The 19,126-nt window shown below is 47.0% G+C and overlaps 1 protein-coding gene across 1 annotated transcript; it reads left to right on the forward strand.

Moving 5' to 3' along the window:
• The first annotated feature begins 4,282 nt into the window (after positions 1 to 4,282).
• Positions 4,283 to 19,126, forward strand: C23H4orf54 (chromosome 23 C4orf54 homolog). The gene is made up of 2 exons (XM_051165535.1): positions 4,283 to 10,142; positions 18,531 to 19,126. The coding sequence occupies exon 1, from the start codon at positions 4,746 to 4,748 to the stop codon at positions 10,119 to 10,121; it is 5,376 nt and encodes a 1,791-aa protein (XP_051021492.1). The 5' UTR covers positions 4,283 to 4,745; the 3' UTR covers positions 10,122 to 10,142; positions 18,531 to 19,126.

Here is a 19,126-nt window from a genome sequence, read left to right on the forward strand (position 1 = left end):
CTACACAGAGAAACCCTGTCTTGAAAAACAAAACAAAACAAAACAAAAGTGACATCAAGACCTAAAAGGGGAAAAAAATCCTTCCTAATGCTATAGAAACATGTGTCCTATGTGATTACACAAGCAGCTGACTTTACTAGTTAATCATAGCTTACTGGCCTGGAACCATCCACTGTAACCCATTAAAGGCAAGGGAGACATCTTCCCTGCCCTGCTATCTCAGACTGGGAAACCCTGGGCCTCCTCTTTCATTCTGGATACACAAAATGCAAGTCAGGTGACAGATAGATCGTGAATAAGACTGACCAAGATTTAGAGCTAGGCTGTTTTAAGTACTGTTACAAAGAGATGTCACCTAAGGGTGGTCCTCAAGGGTCATTTTCCTTTGTAGAGTCATCTGTAAAACACTGACACTCCTATAGGACTCTCAGCAGAAAGGCCTGGGGGACACACTTGTCTGACAGAAGAAGTCGATGGCTTAGAGAAATAACAGCAGAAAAAAGGGGGTGCCGAAGGTCCAAGATGGCTTCAAGAGACAAAAAGAGGAGGAGGAGGTCAGAGAAGATGGACTCTCTGATGTGCCTACTGGCTCGGGGACAGAGTGAAGAACCACTGAAGAGCTGAGCTTGCGTGCAGGCTCACAGGGCGGTTAGTTAACTAGGGTTTATTTCTGGTGGTGACTGCCTTCCTGACCTTCCAAGTTTTAAGGACATAGCTAAGGGTTTGCATCTAGAGCCTGTGTAGCCCCAGGATGCCACGACACGCTCTTCTTCGCTTACTCACCCTCACCGTACATGCTGTTTTCCCCTTCACAGGGGTAGTCATTTCTTTCCTAATCCTACCTCTTCGTGTCTTTGGACCAGCTGGTTCTGTAGGCAGGCAGCTGGCTTGAGGCTCTGCAACAGCTTAATTAGCCTGTAATGGGCATGACCCTGTGACCTCCCCTCCACGCCACAGACTCAGTACTCAATTACCCACCCGGTGCAGGCTGGAACCACCTCAAACTCAGTTCTAACCAGAGTCTCAGCATTTGTTAACTGGGAAAATTTGTCAAAAATCCATACAAGGCACAAGTTTTCAGTTAACCTCACTTTTTTTTTTATTATTTTAAAATCTATAACGTGGAAACAATACTTACTTTTAAGTCATATGATTTTTGAAGCACTTATTCCAATAGCTGAATAGCTAGGCACCGTTTAATACTTTCAGGAAAAATTAAAAAGACGACAAGGCATCTTCTTTCAGGTTCTAATTTTCAAGTGTCCTGACCTAGGCCTGGAAAGGAGCTGGCCACGCTCTGGGTCTTAGGCAGTGGTCCTCAGAAAAGCCTTCTTTACCTAAGAGTCTGCTGGGAGCTGTACACATCTTTACAGAAAGACCTTCAACTAAACATAAAGGCATCACTCTCACTTCCCATTGCACTCCAGAGAAATTAAGAACGTCTGTGCTTGGTCAAGCTCTTGGCATCTAATCTAAAACTGTTTAACCTAATGCATCGCTTCGTTTCTAGCCTAAGGCTGACCTTCAATAAACCATTTTTTTTTTACGCTTAGTTATCAAATTATGCCACAGTTGGAGACCTGAACTATAAGTACATCCTTTGATCAACTGGTGGGCAGTCTGGCCTTCATTCTTAATTTCTGAAATCATGTTAAAATTTTACCTACACTGATCTATCTATCTCAGAAAACCTTCAGGGAAAGCTAAGAAACTTTCTCTGTGGAGACAAAAATAACGGTGCTGAGTCATTTCCTTTGTTGCTCCCTGAATTCCCATATAAAGTTATCAACAGGGCATACCTTGCCTGGCTCACCAGCGTGCCCACTTACCATGGGTTAATACTGGCAATATTAGTCATGTCAATTGCTCAAGACCAGAGATTGAGTAGGTAATCACTGAGTTCATCTGTAAAAAAGTGATTGCACTCATATGAAAGAATAAAAGGCATCATGGCTACCGATGACTCCAAGCTAGTGCAATAGATTTGAGACCAGGCTTTTTCATAGTACCACAAACTGACCCAGATCTCTCTAAACCTTCCAGAAGGTAAACAGTTTGGACTTCTTCATTGTCTTCTTTATCCTAAAATTGGTAACTGTTTTTCTATTTATAGGTTTCTTTACTCTTAATATTCAGTTCTACTACAGAGTTTTCATTTATTTGATTTTTAAACAGAATTTGTGCTTTGATTTAACAAAAATTTTCGGAAATTAACTTTCTGTGGAGGAATTTTCTCTTTCCCCCACCTACACTGGGATTGTTTATCTAGAAAACAGAGAAGGAGCCACACGGATGTTCTGAAGGTAAGTGCCTTGTTATAACGATGCTGTGTCTGATTCTCAGAGAGGTTTGGCCAGGGTTGTGCTCATGGATGCAGGAGAACTTGGGAGGAGAAAGATTTCCAGAACTTTGACTATTAAGAAATTATGAAGGGCAGTGATGGCGCACACCTTTAATCCCAGCACTGGGGAGGCAGAGACAGGTGGATCTTTGAGTTCGAGGCCAGCCTCGAAAAAACAAAAATTAAAAACAAATAAATAAAAAAGAGAGCAGGAGTTACCTGAAACCCAGTGCACTGACCTTTCACTTTTATATATTTCCAGCCATAGGTAGAAACTTGAGAAAACCTATTGTGTTGTCATGACAGACAGGGCCATATGAAAATATTATGCACATGCTTCACAGAACCTGCGCCTGCCTTCATGGTTTTTCTACTGTCTGAGGCATGGCCAGCCTGAAGGAAAAGGTAAAATGGAGAGCTGGAAATTCTGCTTGCCTGAGAGAAGGTGACTATATTCAATTCCATTTCATTAACAAGACCATGGTCCTTAATCCTCTGAGTCCATAAAGGGTTCTCAGATTGATAATCTGAAATTAAAAAAAAAAAAAAACTTCAAATAGTCACATGGCTTCATTGTGCTCATGCAGATCTGAATGGGTAAGTAACCCCTAATTGGTTATGTGGGTACCCTCCTTGACCGTGGCGACCAATAAGTGTGCCTACCATAACCATAAAGATCTCCAGCTGGACTGCCTGGGTTTGGATCCTGCCCCACCTCTGTGTCTCCATTTCCCAATCTATAAAATCAGCACAGTAATTGTACTTAACTCATCTGGTTCTTAACAGGATTCAGTTATTAATGTATGCACAGATTAAACTGTTCCTAGTTAGTTGTACCTATTAATTAAGAAACTAAGATTTGGAAGGTATTGCTTTATCCTTCCCTTCACCGTGAGTTATGGCTTTATGTCCATACTTTTACTTCAGATACGTTCAGCCTCTCCCAGTCGTGTTTTGGTGGCAGAAGAGAAGGGGCAGAGAGGGCTTGTCCTGGGGAGAATGGGTGGGTTGGGATGCCTGCATGTCAACAGGGAAAGAAGGTAGAAGCTGCAGTTGTTAGGTTGCCTACTTCCCACCTACCCACAAGCCTACTCAGAGGAAGGAACACTTTTCAGCGTGGGCGTGGCATCCATGTCAAAAGGGGATGTTTGATGGTCTTATCCTCGCTTCCCACAAATGTAGCTGTTTAAAATAGAGCTTTATCCAATCGGCGTAAGTGACACAGAGACTATGTATAGTGGTGGATCTGGGCCCGGCAGGTGACAAGCGCCAGCTCTCACCAACACCGAGTCCTGGTTATCCATGGACTTCGCCCCGGGAACTGTCCCAAAGGTTGCTAGCACAGACCCCGGTGTGGGGTCTCCTTGTCAAATCTGCCTGCACAACTCTTGACTTGTTTGGAACGAACATGTCTCAGAGGCGATGCACTGGGATTTTGGCTGTATTTTCACGGGGCATGCCAGCGGCTCACATTTCCTCTCCGACCCTCCCTCCAAGCCGCACTGTACTCATAAAGGGTCAGCATTTTCCTTGTTCTTTCTGTGTTTTGACTCTGCGCCCTGCAGGCCTGGCTCGAAGCCAGGGGAACCCAAGCGCCGAGCTGCAGCGCGGGCTATATTTAACAGGGTTTATTGTCTTGTAGTGGGTTTTCAAGTTTAGGAATGGCTGTGAGCTTGAGTAGACACTGTAGGGATTTGAAGCCGACTCCATCTTCTCTTCCTGTGTTCCTTCAGAATGCTTGTAGCTCAAAGTTTATTTAAGGAGCTTCTAGGTCTCTGAAAATCCCCCTCTCAGCTTTGAAAAACAACAAGGATTCTGGAAGGGATTTTTCCTATTTTGAAACAAACAGGCAATGCTCCATAGAGGATACGTTTGGCCAAAGGGAAGGAGGATGAAATATTCTTTTTTTTGGGAGGGGGGGGGATGAAATATTCTTGTCCTATGAAAACTTTTTGGACCGTCACTCATCTGATTTTGCTTTCCAAAGAGAGAAAGAATGCAAATGAGGCAAATATAAAATTACCATATGCACGAGGGGGACTCAAAATATTTCTGGAGTGTTCTTAGTTGATTTTGAAGTGCAGTGCAAAATTTGAATTTTTGAACAAGGGGAGAAAATTCATTTAATCAGAGGCTGGGGAAAGATGGAAGCCAGTGAAGGGTAATTGTATACTTGCTAGACGCCTCTAAAACAGATTACAATGAACATTTGGCTGATTTGAATCAGAAGCCACATTCCTCCCCCACCCCACCTCCTCTCCTCATCGCTCCACAGCTTCTTCTTTTACCCTCAAGTGTAGTTTCGGTATGACTAGGGAACGGACACTAAAAATATTTCTGGAATGACGTGACCCTCCATCTCCCCATCCAGGAAAGGGACAAGGCTGCATAAGACACACAGCACATGCTTTCCGTTCATTTCTGGCAGACTCAGGCTCGACCTACACATGCTGCTTCTTCACTGGCTAATGGCATTAAGACCCCCAGCCATCGACAGTGCCAGACAAGCAACTGGACAGGACAGCTTCTCAGCAGGACACTGGCCACAGTCGCGGCCAGAGCCGCAGCCCCCTGGCTACAGACCACCTCTGCTGCCTCTCTTGGGAGCCCTCCCACCTCCCTCTGGCTTGCCGAGGCCCCACCACAGGGGCTGAAGAACTGGGCGGTGGTGGCAGTCGTGGCCGTGGCACCTACAGCCTTGGGGCCAGCCCAGGCACGTGGGAACCTGGTTCAGGCCACTCTGCGGCCCCTCCGGGACCAGAGTGGGACCCAAGACAGCCCCAGAGCTCACCACTGTCTCTTCTTGTCACTTAAACCTGGACAAGGGCTCAGGATGGAAGGCGGCACTTCTAACAGGAACGCGCGGACCAGCCTGACGCCCGCGGAGGACCCGGTGAGCAGAGCACAAGCCAGCCCGGAGCCCAGGCAGCAGCTGCCGCCGCGTTCTGAGCCATCAGCCTCTACCCAGCCTGAAGCTAAGTATGAGGAGATGTGTGCTTCAGCTGGAGTCAGAAGGAAGAGCCCCCAGACCTTGAAACTGCTCCTGGAACGCTGCCCCGAGGAGCAGGCTCCTAGGAGACCCAAGACAAAAGCCCAGGATGAAGCTAGCAGCCATGCCAGGGAGGCCCCAAACCCCAGGGGGAGTCCTGCTTCTCCCCAATGCCTCGGTGGCTCCCAGGCTGGTGAGAATGACTTCTCATCTTCCTCTTTCTCCTCCTCTCCGGTCAACAGAGCAGAAGACGACGGCCTTTCCAACATGGATGATCCTACCAAGTTACTGGGGGTCCTGGCCACCTCCTCTTCATCGTTAGGCTTTGAGAGTGAGCCTGAAAGAAGCTGCCAAGGACACAAGGGAGAAGAAACAGGAGACAGGGCAGGTGCGGGGAAGGCTAGAAGAGAACGGGGCAGTGATGGAGCAGAGTGTAAGGACATTATCGCCAAGTCCCACGGCAAGAGGGACCCCCTGAAAAACGAGGAGGCACACTACATCACCACCCATGAGATCCAGCTGAGTGAGGTAGAGCAGGGCATGGATTTCGACGTGGGGCTGGCTTCTCGCTGGGACTTCGAGGACAACAACGTCATCTACTCATTCGTGGACTACGCTTCCTTCGGTGGCAGTGATGAGACCCCAGGAGACATCACCACCGAAGAAGACGATGACAACAGCTGTTACGTCAGCACCACTCCGAGCACCAACACCACTCGGACTCCAAGCCCCATCAGCAGTGACCTGGCTCGTCCCAGCGCAGGCAGCAGTGGCCGTGACACCAGCAGCACAGAAGTGGGCAGTGGCTTCTCTGACAATGACACTATTCCCCCACCCACTGGACCTGGCACTGCCACTCCACCTGAGCCTTTGCCGGAGCTCCGGGAGGCAGCCTTAGGGGCATCGGCCACTGCTGCAAGCAGCTGTGGGAGTGCAGCAAGCCAGATCCTCCTGTCAATCAAGCCAACTTCCCGGGCTATAAATGAGCCTAGCAACGTGCATGCAAAGCAAAACATTATTTACGCTGCCAAGCATGAAGGCGACATGAGCCTCCGAGTGTCTACAGCTGCTGAACACAATTCAAGTTCACTAAAGCAAACTTCGGCTGCAGCCGTGGCTCAGGACCATGCAAGGAAATTCATTGCTGTCCCTGCTCGCCTGCAAACCAGGTGCGGGGCGATCCGGGCAAAGGAGCTGGTGGACTATTCCAGCGGCGCCTCCAGCGCTGTGAGCGAGCTCGATGACGCTGACAAAGAGGTGAGGAACTTAACATCCAGGGCCTTCCGGAGCCTTGCTTACCCCTATTTTGAGGCTCTGAACATCTGCTCCCGAGAGTCCTCCGCCACACTCTCTGAAGTGGGCTTTGGACGATGGTCAACCTTCCTGGACTTAAAATGTGGAGGTGTCGGAGCCAGGGTGGAACAGAGCCTGCTGAGAAGCAGTGCCGCCTCTGTGGCTGCAGGTCTGAGGAAGGGCGGCGGAGGCGCCCGTGCTACTGCGGACCAGCTCTACCCACAGGCCAAGAAGTCCCAGACTAAGGCCTTGGAGTTTGTGGTCAGCAAAGTTGAGGGAGAAATCAAACATGTGGAGACACCCCTGTGCTTCCAGAAACAGGTCCAAACCGGCTCCCGGGTGGTCACGCTGCTGGAGCCCCTCAGTCTACGCAGTGAGAGCAAAGCCAGCTCAGCCACCGGACCCTGCAGAGTCACCAAAGGTTCTAGCAAGGGTCCAGGCTCTGTGTATACAGACGATGGATCAGAGGCGTCTGAGAGTAGCAGCAGCAAGCCTGCCTCCCGCAGTGACGGCCCCCAGAAGAAGTCCAAATTTGCTTCCAGCCTGCTCAAAAACGTCATTTCGAAGAAGATGCAGCGAGAACATGAGTTCAAAATGGAGAGGGGAGAAGTCACTGACACATCCCACCGTAATCCCCCCAGCACCTCTAAGGAGACAGAAGGGCCTCCTGGGGCGGAGAAGCCACGGGAAAGGGGGCTGCAGAGGCAGAGCTCACGCCACTCTGAGGCTAGCTCCGAGTACACCGTGGTCAGTGTGTCTGATGCAGGGGGAGAAGGGTCTGTTGTAGGTTCCAAGTCCCCCGTTTTCAAAGCCAGTACCCCCCGAGAGAGCACCACAGGCTCTGGCCGAAATCTCTCTGAAGGACACACAGAAGTCTGTGAGATTAAAAAGAGTGCTTCAGAGACTGTGAAGGGAATCTTCTTGAGGAGCCAGAACAGCGCCTTCCGGACATGGAAGGAGAAAGAAGCAGAGAAGCTGGAAGAGAGAGGCCCCGTTGGGAAGCTAAAGCTGCCCAAAGGTGAAGACTGGAGGGCTGACCTTGGCGAGATCTCTGCCAGCAAGTCTACCATCATGTCTCGCCTCTTTGTGCCCAACATCCAGCAGACACCCAAAGATAAACAACCAGGGAAGCAGGCCACCAAGTACCCTGCTGCCAGCCAGGCCACCTCCATGGCAGTGATCAGACCTAAGGCTCCCGAAATCAAGATCCGGCTGGGAAGTGTACAGCAGCCAAGCTCAGACTTCAGCATCGCCAAGTTGCTCACGCCCAAGCTGGCTAGTGGCAGCACCTCAAATCTCTTCAAGACCGTTGAGGACAACAGCAGCAGGACGCAGCAGAAACTCTTCCGTGGTGGGGACAACCTGGAAAAAGTGCCCCAGTTCCAGGTGAGAGATGTTAGAGACAAGTCAAAGGCCCCAGGACCTCTCCACCAGGTGAGAGATGTCAGAAAGCTAATCAAAGGGTCAGGGGACAGCAGTGACAAAGGCAGCGTCACCCCAGAGCAGGGGTTGACAGGGCCTAAGCCTAGGCAGCTGGCTGCTGCCGCTGGAGCATCTAGGTCCTTGTCCCCTATGGTGATCATGTGTCAGGCGGTTGTGAGTCCACGAGAGGACAGTGTGGACCGAGAGCCCAGGGAAGGTGTGGGCAAAGTGGGCAGCGGCACCAGAGTCTCGAACTCCTCCCCTGAAGGGACTGTCTTGGTTCACAGGGCATCTGGCAGGCTGCCTGTGGCCACCATTGCCCCCAATAAATCTGAGCAGAGCTCTTACCTGCCTGTGCTCAAGATAGTCTCCAAAGCTTCTGCTCAGAGGACACCAGAGAAATCCAAAGAGGACGATGTCAAGGAGGAGGGGAAAGCCCCAAAGCCTGCACGAAATGCCTTAGAGAAACTCACAGCAGCCGTGAGGTCCATGGAGGAGCTGTACAGCTTCAACAGGAATGAATGGAAGCGCAAAAGTGACCCCTTGCCCATGATGGCTGACAGCCACGTCCTGTCACTCATAGCCAGCGAGGAGAGGGAAGGGGTAGCCGGACCCGAAGGAGACCCTGACAAGCTAGCCAAGCAGCTGGCGCAGGTGGAAGAACGGGACACAGGACACAAAGGTGGTGTGGTCCTGCGAGGACCTCCCATAGAACGTCTGCAGAGGAGAAACTCAAACCCCAGCACCGAGAGCGTGTCTGCCCGGGCAGCTGCCTTTGAGAACATGGCCAGAGAAAGGCCCCGCTCTCTCTATATTCCCCCTGCCCACAAGGATGTGGAAAGATCCCAGCCTTTGCAGCCCCTCCCCCCACTCCCCAGCAATCGGAATGTGTTCACGGTGAGTGCCAGCAGCACTCAGAAAACTGGGGGAGTTGCGGGCAAATTCCCACAAGGGCCCTCTCCAGAGAGCCTTTCAACACCCAAGGGCGTCAAATCACAGGGACTCCGATCTCTCAAGATCTCCCCAGCCACCCGAGCACCTCCTGACGATGTCAACAGGAAAACTGCTCTCAGTTTGCAGAAAAGCAACAGTGATTGTGAAAATTACCTGACCATCCCCCTTAAAGGAAGCGCTGCCTCAGAGGAATTGCTTGGCAGGCCTGCGGTTTCCAGAGATGGGCCCCCCAGCTCCTCAGCTGCCACTCTGTGCAGCTTACCTCCACTGAGTGCCCGCAGTCAGGTCCCTAATAATCCTAAAGGATCCCAGGTTAGCGGAACCAGCCGGCCAGCTTGGCGCACCAAACCTGAGAACCACCGAGAAACAGTAGCAGCCCCGACAGGACCACAGAGCCCCGAGCATCCTCCTACTGCTGTCTACCACCAGCAGGCATTGCCTTTTACCCTCCAGGGGACCCAGCCTCAGGTCCTCTGCTTCTCCCCACCTGGTGTGCCAGCCCCAGCACCTGCAGGCCCAGCCGCTGTTCCCAGTGACCCCTTTCAGCAGCCACAGCCTCAGCAGACGCAGCGCAAGATGCTCCTGGATGTGACCACGGGCCAGTATTATCTAGTGGACACGCCAGTTCAACCCATGACCCGGAGATTGTTTGACCCCGAGACAGGACAATATGTAGATGTGCCCATGACTTCCCAACAACAGCCCGTGGCACCCATGTCTCTTCCTGTACCTCCTCTGGCCCTGAGTCCTGGGGCCTATGGGCCCACCTATATGATCTATCCCGGATTTCTGCCCACCGTGCTGCCCCCCAATGCCCTGCAGGCCACGCCCATTGCTCACACTTCAGGAGGCAGCGAGCTCTCTGTGACAGCAGAGACCCCCAGCAAAGAGACAGCTGCTGCGTTCACTGAAGCCCCATACTTCATGGCTTCTGGTCAGTCCCCTGCCTCCTCTTCCTCCTCAGCTCCGGCAGCCACATCCCAGCTTGTGGGAGCCAAGGGCTTTGCCCAGATGCATGGCAAGCCTGTCATCAGCATCACCTCACAGCCTTTGGGGCCACGGATCATTGCTCCCCCTTCCTTTGATGGCACCACCATGAGCTTTGTGGTAGAACACAGATGACAAGAGTCACAGGAAAGCCTGGTGAGTGAATTTTACTTTGATGATCTGAGAGGATCAACCCTCCTTGTGTCTTGTGTTGGGAGAGGGGGGCTTACAGAGGCTGTCTGTAGAGGTGGGCATTCTGAGAAAACGCGACTAAAATTCCATCTGATTTCTGAAGGAGCTAATTCATTTTCCACATTTTCTCCTCTCCTTACTCCTTAATCTGCCATGGACGGCCTTTCCCCTTTGACCTTTGCAAATTGCGTGTCTCTCCCACCTGAGAATGACAGGGAAAGGAAACTCTGGACCGTCTCTTGGATTTTGCTTTAGAAAAAGGTGGAAGGAGAAAGAAATGACAGTCCTAGATTTTGTGGAGGGAGCCTCTCTCTTTGTTCCTGGTCTCCAGGTGAGCAGGCACCCCACTTTAGATCATGAGAAACACATTTAACCTGTTTGCTCCCCATTAAGTAAGGAGAGTTTAAAATGGATGTCTTCTAAAGTCATCAAAAATACTTTTCCCCCTTTTCACATCTTCCCTTTGCAATTTCTTATTCTAAAAACCTACTTTTTTTCCCCTTTCTGGTTTTAAATCTAATATTCTAATTTAATAAAGTAGTTATTTCTTTCTTTATTTTTTAATTATTTTTTAAAATTTTACATCTTTCTTTATTTTGTTCTTTTTCACATATTACATTCTGATTGCATTTCCCCCTCCTTCCCACCCAACAATCTCTCCCTTTGCCCCCTCCACCACCCTCCTCTAGAAGCACACCCCCTCCTCTCCTCAGAAAAGAGCAGGCTTCCCAGGAACATCAACCAAACACGGCATAAGAAGCTATAATAAGGCCAGGCACCTATCATCACATCAAGATTGGACAAGGCAACCCAGTAGGAGGAGAAGGGTCCTACAAGCAGGCAAAAGAGTCAGAGACTACATTTTTTTTTAAGTTCCTGTTTTTTGAGTTTTCTTTTTCTTTCTTTTAAACATTAAAAAAAAATTTTTTTTTTTTACTGTTTTTGGGTTTTCAAATGATCGTAATACTTTCCCAAAGGCCCCTAGTATATCTTATGTGTTCTTATATGACAATACACACACACACGTACGCATGCACACACACACACACACACATATTTGACCTTCACAAGTCAGTGAGATTCTGGAGCCCAATTTACCCCTTGGATCCAGTCGCTACATTTCATGCAGGATTGCTCTGACGGAACCTACCACACTCCAAGGCTAACCCCCATAAACACCCATGAGATCTGTGCCTCTCCCTTTGGAAAAGAACAACTTCCATGCTGCAGAGGAAATCAGGGAAAATCTACTTCTGACACCAAGCCTGGCCTGCAGTCATAGGCCGGGATTTCTGCTGGAGATCCCGTCCGCGGAACTTGATAGGAGGCATGTATGTGAGCGCTTGGACCCAGGACACCTGAGGTCAAACACAGAAGCCCGACCGAGGGAGGCCCCTTCCAGCAGGAGCGCATGGTGTCAGAGTTGCAGGCAGGCTTGTCTTGTATATGCTTTGCCTCTGGGAGTAGGAAGGCTTGAGATTGTGTGGCTCCAGGATTGTCACTCCTTGATAAGGCCACACCGCATGAAAAGAAAAAGGGCACAAGAGATAACAATTGTAATCGTGGGGATGCCAGGCTCTGTAACATTCCTATGTTATCTCTAATGGGGACACATTGCTGTGCTCCCTACCCCCGTGTGTGTGTGTGTGTGTGTGTGTGTGTGTGTGTGTGTGTGTGTGTAATGCTGATTTATGCATTATCAGACCTATATTACCAGCTTGGGGACATTAAAATCTACCATCCAATGTGTACCGGAATGCCAGCTGCTAGGGCAGCATCTTGCATGGTATGAAGTGTCTTCCAAGGTAAAGAAGCACTGCATAGGATCACATTTATTGGGACTTTTGCTAAGAAGGCAAGTGAAAGCACAAGCTTCCTTCTAGTTGCAACCCAGAGAAAGACTGCTCAGATTGTTTCTCTCCAAGAGTCTGCAACAGGCACTGCACGGTGCAGTGATCACTAGTGAGGAGGGGTAGTAGGAACACACAGGAAAACTCTCATGTGCCTGAAGAGGAGACTCAGAACAGAAGATTAGGGGTTTTGTTGTTGTTGGTTTTACTTCACCACCCTACCCCCACCCCAATCCCCACCCCGTGAGACAGGGTCTCTCTGTGTAGCTTTGGCTGTCCTGGACGTTGTAGACCAGGCTGGCCTTGAACTCACAGAGATCTGCCTCCCTGAGTTTTGGTATGAACTACCAGGCCTGGTTGGAAGATTAGCTTTGTTTTGCAAGATACTATCTTATAGGCAACAGCATTTTGATCGCTGGGACAGATGGTATGTTTTCCCTAGGGCTATTTGGATCGGCTAACCTGGCTAATCCTGAGGAGTTTGTGAAATTGGAGGTGCAGGGAACCAAGGAGGGTGCACAGCAGTCACACTCTCCCATGGTGTCCTTCTAGCTGCCCCCTTTGGCCTTTCTTTGGTCTGCTGAGTCTGGAGAGCATTGGTGTGATCTTATTTCCAACAGGCACAGGCATAAATCTGAGCTTTGCATTTCAAGAGTTGAATTCTAGCTTTGAATTTGTCTTTATCCTTGCAGGAAGCACAACGTTTACTTTAGCGAAGAGTCTTAAATGTAGAAAGGCAACTGTTGGCTTTCATTGAAGCGGAGGAGTTGGGGACCAAGGGTGAGCTTTTCCTGTGTACAGGCAAAAATTTAGCTGGTCAAACTCAAGTCTGAATGAAAGGTCTTCAGAGCTCCTCAACACTGTGCTTTCCAAAGAAAAGTCAGATTCGACAGTTTTGAAAAAACAGTGCTCAAATAGTCCAGCGCATCAGTTGGTTTTCCTGGGTCTCATGTTTCCTTCAGAACCCAGACTTGCTGTAAGCTCTCCTTGCTGCAGGGGCTTACATAGGAAAGGGTTAAAATGACAGCTGTCAGCATCACCACCTAGGACAGTGCTGAAATGTCCAAAGGGGGAGAGAGAATAAAGAGTGTAGGCTCTGGCCCTCGCCTCTTGCAGGGTACCCTTAGTGTTCTTTGGTCGGGGATGGAACAAAGGGTGGTTGCTCTGAGCTTCCAGAGAGGACACGTGTGGTTTGCTCCCTGGTGACACTTGGCGCTGAACTTCTGATGTCTCCGATTGCTTTTCTGGATACATATTAAATACAGATTTCCAGAAAACGCAATTTCCGTTTTCACTCTCAGTATGAATTTCCATGCCTACACTCTGAAGCCATTGTGTGCTCTGGGGCAGGCTGTAACCACACAATGTGACAAACTATGGTTCTACAAGTCAGAAGCATGCATTCTAACCAGATGAGGCTGGGTCCCCCTTCCAAACTGAAAACTAATGTTCAAATGTAGCTTAAGATTCCTCTCAGCTCAAAGACAAGCTCCTCGTCTATTTTTAGCACATCGTACACTAGGACACAGTCTGCTTTACTCTTGTGCAGAGAGCACAAACGGCTGCCACTCTTCTTTCTTGTTATTTCCTTTAGGAATTTTCCCTTGCTGCTCCTTCTTCTTCTAATTTCCTGGTTTTCTTGTTTTCTTGTTTTTTTTTTTGGATTTTGCTTTGTTTTGTCTTGGGGGTTTTCTTACTTGTCCTGTGATCAATTTTTACTACTTCTTAAACTGTGCAATGTCACAATACATCTAAAACAACTGTCAATCAAATTATTTACTTGTCATTATTTACCCGTGCCGCTCAAACAAATCTCGCTGCCACCAAGCACCCAGCGGCCCAGTGGCCTTGTACCTGGAGGGTTAGCCCATTGGCGACACATCAGCACACGAGGCATACCACTTCCTCTATTTTTGTTAGACTCTTTTGTGGGTTTTTTTTTTTTCTTTTGGTTTTGAAAGTTATTTTTCCACAGGATGCTTGATGCCTTTCTGACCTGGTTGACTTTAATACAACTTTCCCCAGCACTCTAGCTGACACCTAGGGTTCAACCTGAGAGAATGGCAAGGATTTTGCTTTAATTGAATGTCCTTTGTCTTTCTGCAAGCCTTATTTCTTCATTTCGAAGTATGCTTCTGTGGTTTACTCCCCGGTGACATTTGGCTCTGAACTACTGATGTCTCCATTTGCTTTTCTGGATGCTTATTAAATACAGATTTTCCGGAAATGTAGTTATGTTTTTCATTCAGTCAATGAATATGATCTTTATTTTCTCCTTACTTCTCAGGGCTATTTCTAGATCCCATATGAGCCTCATATGCCAACAACTACATAGGAAAGGGAAAGCTGGATTCAGGAAGGGCCATTTTCTTCTTCCTTTTTCCTTTTCTTTTTTCTTTCTTTCCTTTTTTGTTTGCTTTCATTTTGTTGTTTTTGTTTTGTTTTGTTTATATGAGACAGGGTTTCTCTGTGTAGCCTTGGCTGTCCTGGATTCGCTTTGTAGACCAGGCTGGCCTTGAACTCACAGAGATCCGCTTGCCTCCACCTCCCTGAATGCCTGGATTACAGGAGTGCACCACTGTGTCCGGCTGGGGGAGCCAATTTTCAATACCCACTTTCATGGTGTATTCTGAGTGGCCCCAGAAGAGTTCTGAGACTGTCAAACCCAGATCCTCTTGTCTCAAAGTTGCAGGAGGTAAGTGAGGCTTGAAGAAGTCAGGCGACCCCTTCCTTGGTCCCTGGCCCTTCTGTGTAAGGCTTGGTTCTCAACCTGGACATTGACGTTAGTGCCCTTTGGGTCTGCATCCTTTCCTGGCTTCTTTCTCTCTAGGGACACCTCGATGGTCTTCCGTGTCTGCTCCAGTGTCCCCCTTGTTATCAGAGAAGCTATTCTGGGCTCTTTGGTAATTGTTTACTTATTAGTGATGTCTTTCCCACTGTGGGCTCTTATTTCCTATTTCCTTAAACTCTATTGACTTTAATGGCCTACCGCATGGTGTCTGTACTTATGCCCGTGTCCTTACTTTTTTCAGGGTTTATTTTGCTTTTATTACAGAATGAATAGCCTAAAGTTCAAGCTTTGCCAGCTCTTTCACCACAACATTCATCAGAACACTGAGCAGAGTAGGTCATGGCTCTGGCTACTTTCATGTCCTGGTGGACAGAGGCTGGAGGCTGGGGTGCAGTGAACAGCACATTTCACCTTCAGTTTGTCTCATAATTATACCCCACAATCAGTAGCTTATTTCTGGTTCCCAATAGGGTTGTGGCTCCCTCTCCTGATTACTATACACAGCTGTAGTTTTGTTCTAGAATCTGAATGTCCTTTTGTTTTAATTGCCTTTTCTCTTCTTTCTTTCCACTGGATTGTGATTTCCTTAGCTTACTCTCATACCTTTCTCCTCATTTCTATTGTGCATACACATGTAGCCAAGGCTGGCCTCCAACTTATCCGAAGCTAACCTCGAATATCTGGTCCTTCTGCCTCCACTCGCCAAGCCCTGTGATTGCAGGTGTGCTCTGTTTACGTCTACATTTTCCTTGTTACCATAACTTAGCCTCAGGCCACTGGATTACTTAAACAAGTAGATGATTTTTATTAATCCATATTAGGCTAATGAAGATATAAATTGCCCCAATTCACAGGAAATGAAGTCCAGGCTATTTGAATTCCATCCCTGCATTATTGTAGAAAGTCCTTGTTCACCCATTTTCCCCATTTATTATTTTTTTTTAATCCTCTTTTTTCTTTGTCATAAATTATCCCCCTTCCCTTATCAGTCCTTTTTATGTCAGGCTTAATTTCTCTGAACATTTTCATCATCTTTATTTTTGCATCTTTGCCAGTCAGCCTGGTAAAGAATTAGTTACGTGCCATTTGTGTCTTCAGGGAGGAGGGCAGAATAGAGCTAGGCTGGCTGCCCTTATGCTGACTATGCTAACCTCAGGTCAAGCCGGTAGGAAATAAAAGTTCTACCCAAGAGAAAAATTGCATCTTCAAGCTATTTCACACTGTGTGTGTGTGTGTGTGTGTGTGTGTGTGTGTGTGTGTGTGTGTGAGAGAGAGAGAGAGAGAGAGAGAGAGAGAGAGAGAGAGAGAGAGAGAGAGGAGTAAGTTGAAGTCTGAATATACCCGACATATACAAAGCGTCTATATGTGCCTTTCTCATGATTAAAAAAAGTCAGCCAGAACATTCTATGTTGTAAAGAGAAAGAAACCTGAACCATAGCAGAGACACTAGACTTAAGGTTATGTCCTCCATGATGAGAGTTCAGAAGAAGAAGGGTACGGGTTGTACATTGGAGTTGGGGTCCACCTCCCCAGGACCCCCTCAACATTTTGGTTGAAAAGGAGTTGAGTGCCTCTGTCCAGAGCACAGATACCTATGACTTGAAGTCAGGCAGCTGGCATTCCGAGCGTAGTACCTTTAGTTACTGCTGTACGCCAGTGCCATATACAGTTTCTATTATCTGTAAAATGGAAATAACTTTGAGAAAAGTTGTAAAGATGGAGTTGTCAATTCATGTCAAAGAACATGGTGTGTAGTAAGGGTCAATGTGTCTTGGAAAGTAGAAGCCGTAGATGCCTCGAAATTTCCCCAGGCTCTCAACAAAGCAGGAAGTGAACACTATTGTTTCAGACATTTAAGGTGGAGTCAGGGGCCTGAGCACAAGTTAGCTGGTTTAAAAAAAAAAAAAAAAAAAAAAAAAAAAAAGCTCCCAATCAGGAGACAGTGGACAGTGTCGATGGCTCTGCAGTCCCCTCAGAGCTGGTCATTCTCCAGGCAAGCCAGGTGGCTGGGTGCCAGGGTATTCTAGTATCCCCCATGGCTTTCCAGCATGTTATACAACTCTGGGTCCTGGTGCCAGCTGGGTGTGGTGACTTTCCTCTCTGCCTGGGCAGAAGCCTTGAAGGACCAAGGAGAAGTCTGTTCCGGATCCCCGCTGAATGCTGTCCAGTGTTCCAGGTCTAAACTCCTGAGAGGGCATCCAGGGAGACCCCTTGATAAAAAAGTAGGGCTAGCCCTTCATCTTTATTCCTGGGATTCACCAGAGAGGTCTCTGATGGGTTTTGTTGGCTAATCATCATCATTTCATCTTTAAGAAGAATTAGACTGATACTTTCAAATTTTCAATCAAAATTTCTCTAAAATTGAGAAAAGCAGAAAAAGGGCTTTCTGGATCTCTACAAAGCAGCATCTAGACTAATGGCCCTAAACTGTGATCCTAGGAGACGCTATGAACAGATTTATCCCCCATTTCTTAGTTGGCAGTCATCTTGAGTGGGAGGCTCTTCCTCCGCTACTGGTGTCCTTTCACCGTGCTCCAGGAGTCCTTATAAAGCTTGCCTTATGGTGGCACCAAGCTGGAACTACTGTCCCATGTATGTTCCCTTTCCTCTTGCTGTTTTGTGTGAGTTAAGGCAGAAAACCAAGCTTAGCTAACCGGGGATCAGTAAGTTCCAGGAGCCTGCCTAAGCAGTGGGCACCACGTGCGCCACACACCAACAGTTTCTTTAGCCGGAATATATTTTCTCAATATAAATATGAAACAAGAAGATACATTTGATGTGTATTCATACGAGTTGCAAAAGTGTTAGTATTCTAGCTTTCTTTCTTAATAAACATGTGCTTAAGCAGGCTTTTATTTTAGATCATGGGACTAATGTGTTCCTGGCCTTTCTACTTTGGTTTCCTTTAGAGAGGGAGCTGTTATTTGATTCTTCTTTCTCAAAGTAATTTTTCACATGCTAGAGACTTCTTACTTCTAGACAAATACCACTTGCAGTTCCTTTGACTTTTGTCTTCATGATATTATATTTAAACCATCAAGTTATAGTCATTCAAAAAGATTTCTTAAGCAAAGTTCTAGTAGATTATGCTAAAATTTTACAGACATCAAGGAAAGGGATAGTTTTCTATACACTTTTGACAATTGCAGTGCTGTCTTAAAATGGATTTAATTGAGTTACTTGTTATAGCCAATATATCTAATTTATATAACAAAGCACACTGTGAGAAGATGCACATAATTTAGTTAGCAGTCTGCTTCTCAAGATTCCCTTCTGTAAGGGCTCATTCATCTAATTAGGTTACTGACATAGTAAATTTCAGACGATGCCATTTAATTTAAGTACCAGCTAATTTTTAGGGATACACACAGTATGCTGTTTTGCCCTTGTAAGTGATATCAGAAAAACTGAACATTTAACTCCAAAATCATTCTGAAAAATTGATTGAATATGATTCAATTTTCAAAGACAGGTTCCACTTGGTGGAGTTTTCTGAAGTCAGCAATGTCCAGTGGCTCTAGAGGCATGGTTGCCAAATACGTTTAAAACTATAAGTTCTATACTACAGAAAAATGAGCCAAATAAGTGAAAAAGCAGATGGGGGGGGGTACAATTTTTTGTTCCTTTAAAGGAGAATAATATTTGTGCAGAATTAGCCATCTTTTCTTTGACCATGTTTTCTCTGTATTTTTTTATTTTTTTCTTTTGCAGGAGCAAGACAGAAACAAGGACAGTTATTTAATTTGAAAATTGCATTATAACACTATGAATTCATCTGAAAAATTTCCAATCGTGTTGTGAACTTTTATTTCTTATGAACCACGTGTGTAAGTTTGTATATTTTCCTGAACAACTCCTTTAAGATAGTTTTTTTTTTTTCAGTTTTACTAAGATGACTGAATGGTTGCATTTCTTCCTATAAAACATTTCTTTTTATACTTTAATACAGGATATAAGCTTTCTTGCCTCCGCCTTCCATCCTGCACTTGTGACCAGGCAAACAATACTCTGAGTATTTGAATGGTTCATTCAAAACAGGCAGTAGACTTTGGTTGGTTCTATTGTAAACCAAATCAGCAAATCAACAATTAGGGTCACAAATGGCCTTGGAGTTTCTTGAGTACTATCAGTCTGGCTGACAGAATGCCATCTCCTGCTTAGGTTTTCAACACAACCCTCTACTTACAGTAATAAAAAGCCATCTCCATCCTTCTGTGCTGTGGTATCTGGCTTCTAGACCAGATTTAGCATGATTTCCAGTGCAATTGTGACAAACAGTAATTTTGACATTTGTATTTTAATTATTT

This window comes from Acomys russatus, chromosome 23 (assembly GCF_903995435.1).
Source record: "Acomys russatus chromosome 23, mAcoRus1.1, whole genome shotgun sequence".
NCBI lineage: Eukaryota > Metazoa > Chordata > Mammalia > Rodentia > Muridae > Acomys > Acomys russatus.

Bases quoted from the DNA above. Each gene is read 5' to 3' on its own strand.
- C23H4orf54 (XM_051165535.1), top strand. From the start codon at position 4,746: ATGCTTTCCGTTCATTTCTGGCAGACTCAGGCTCGACCTACACATGCT.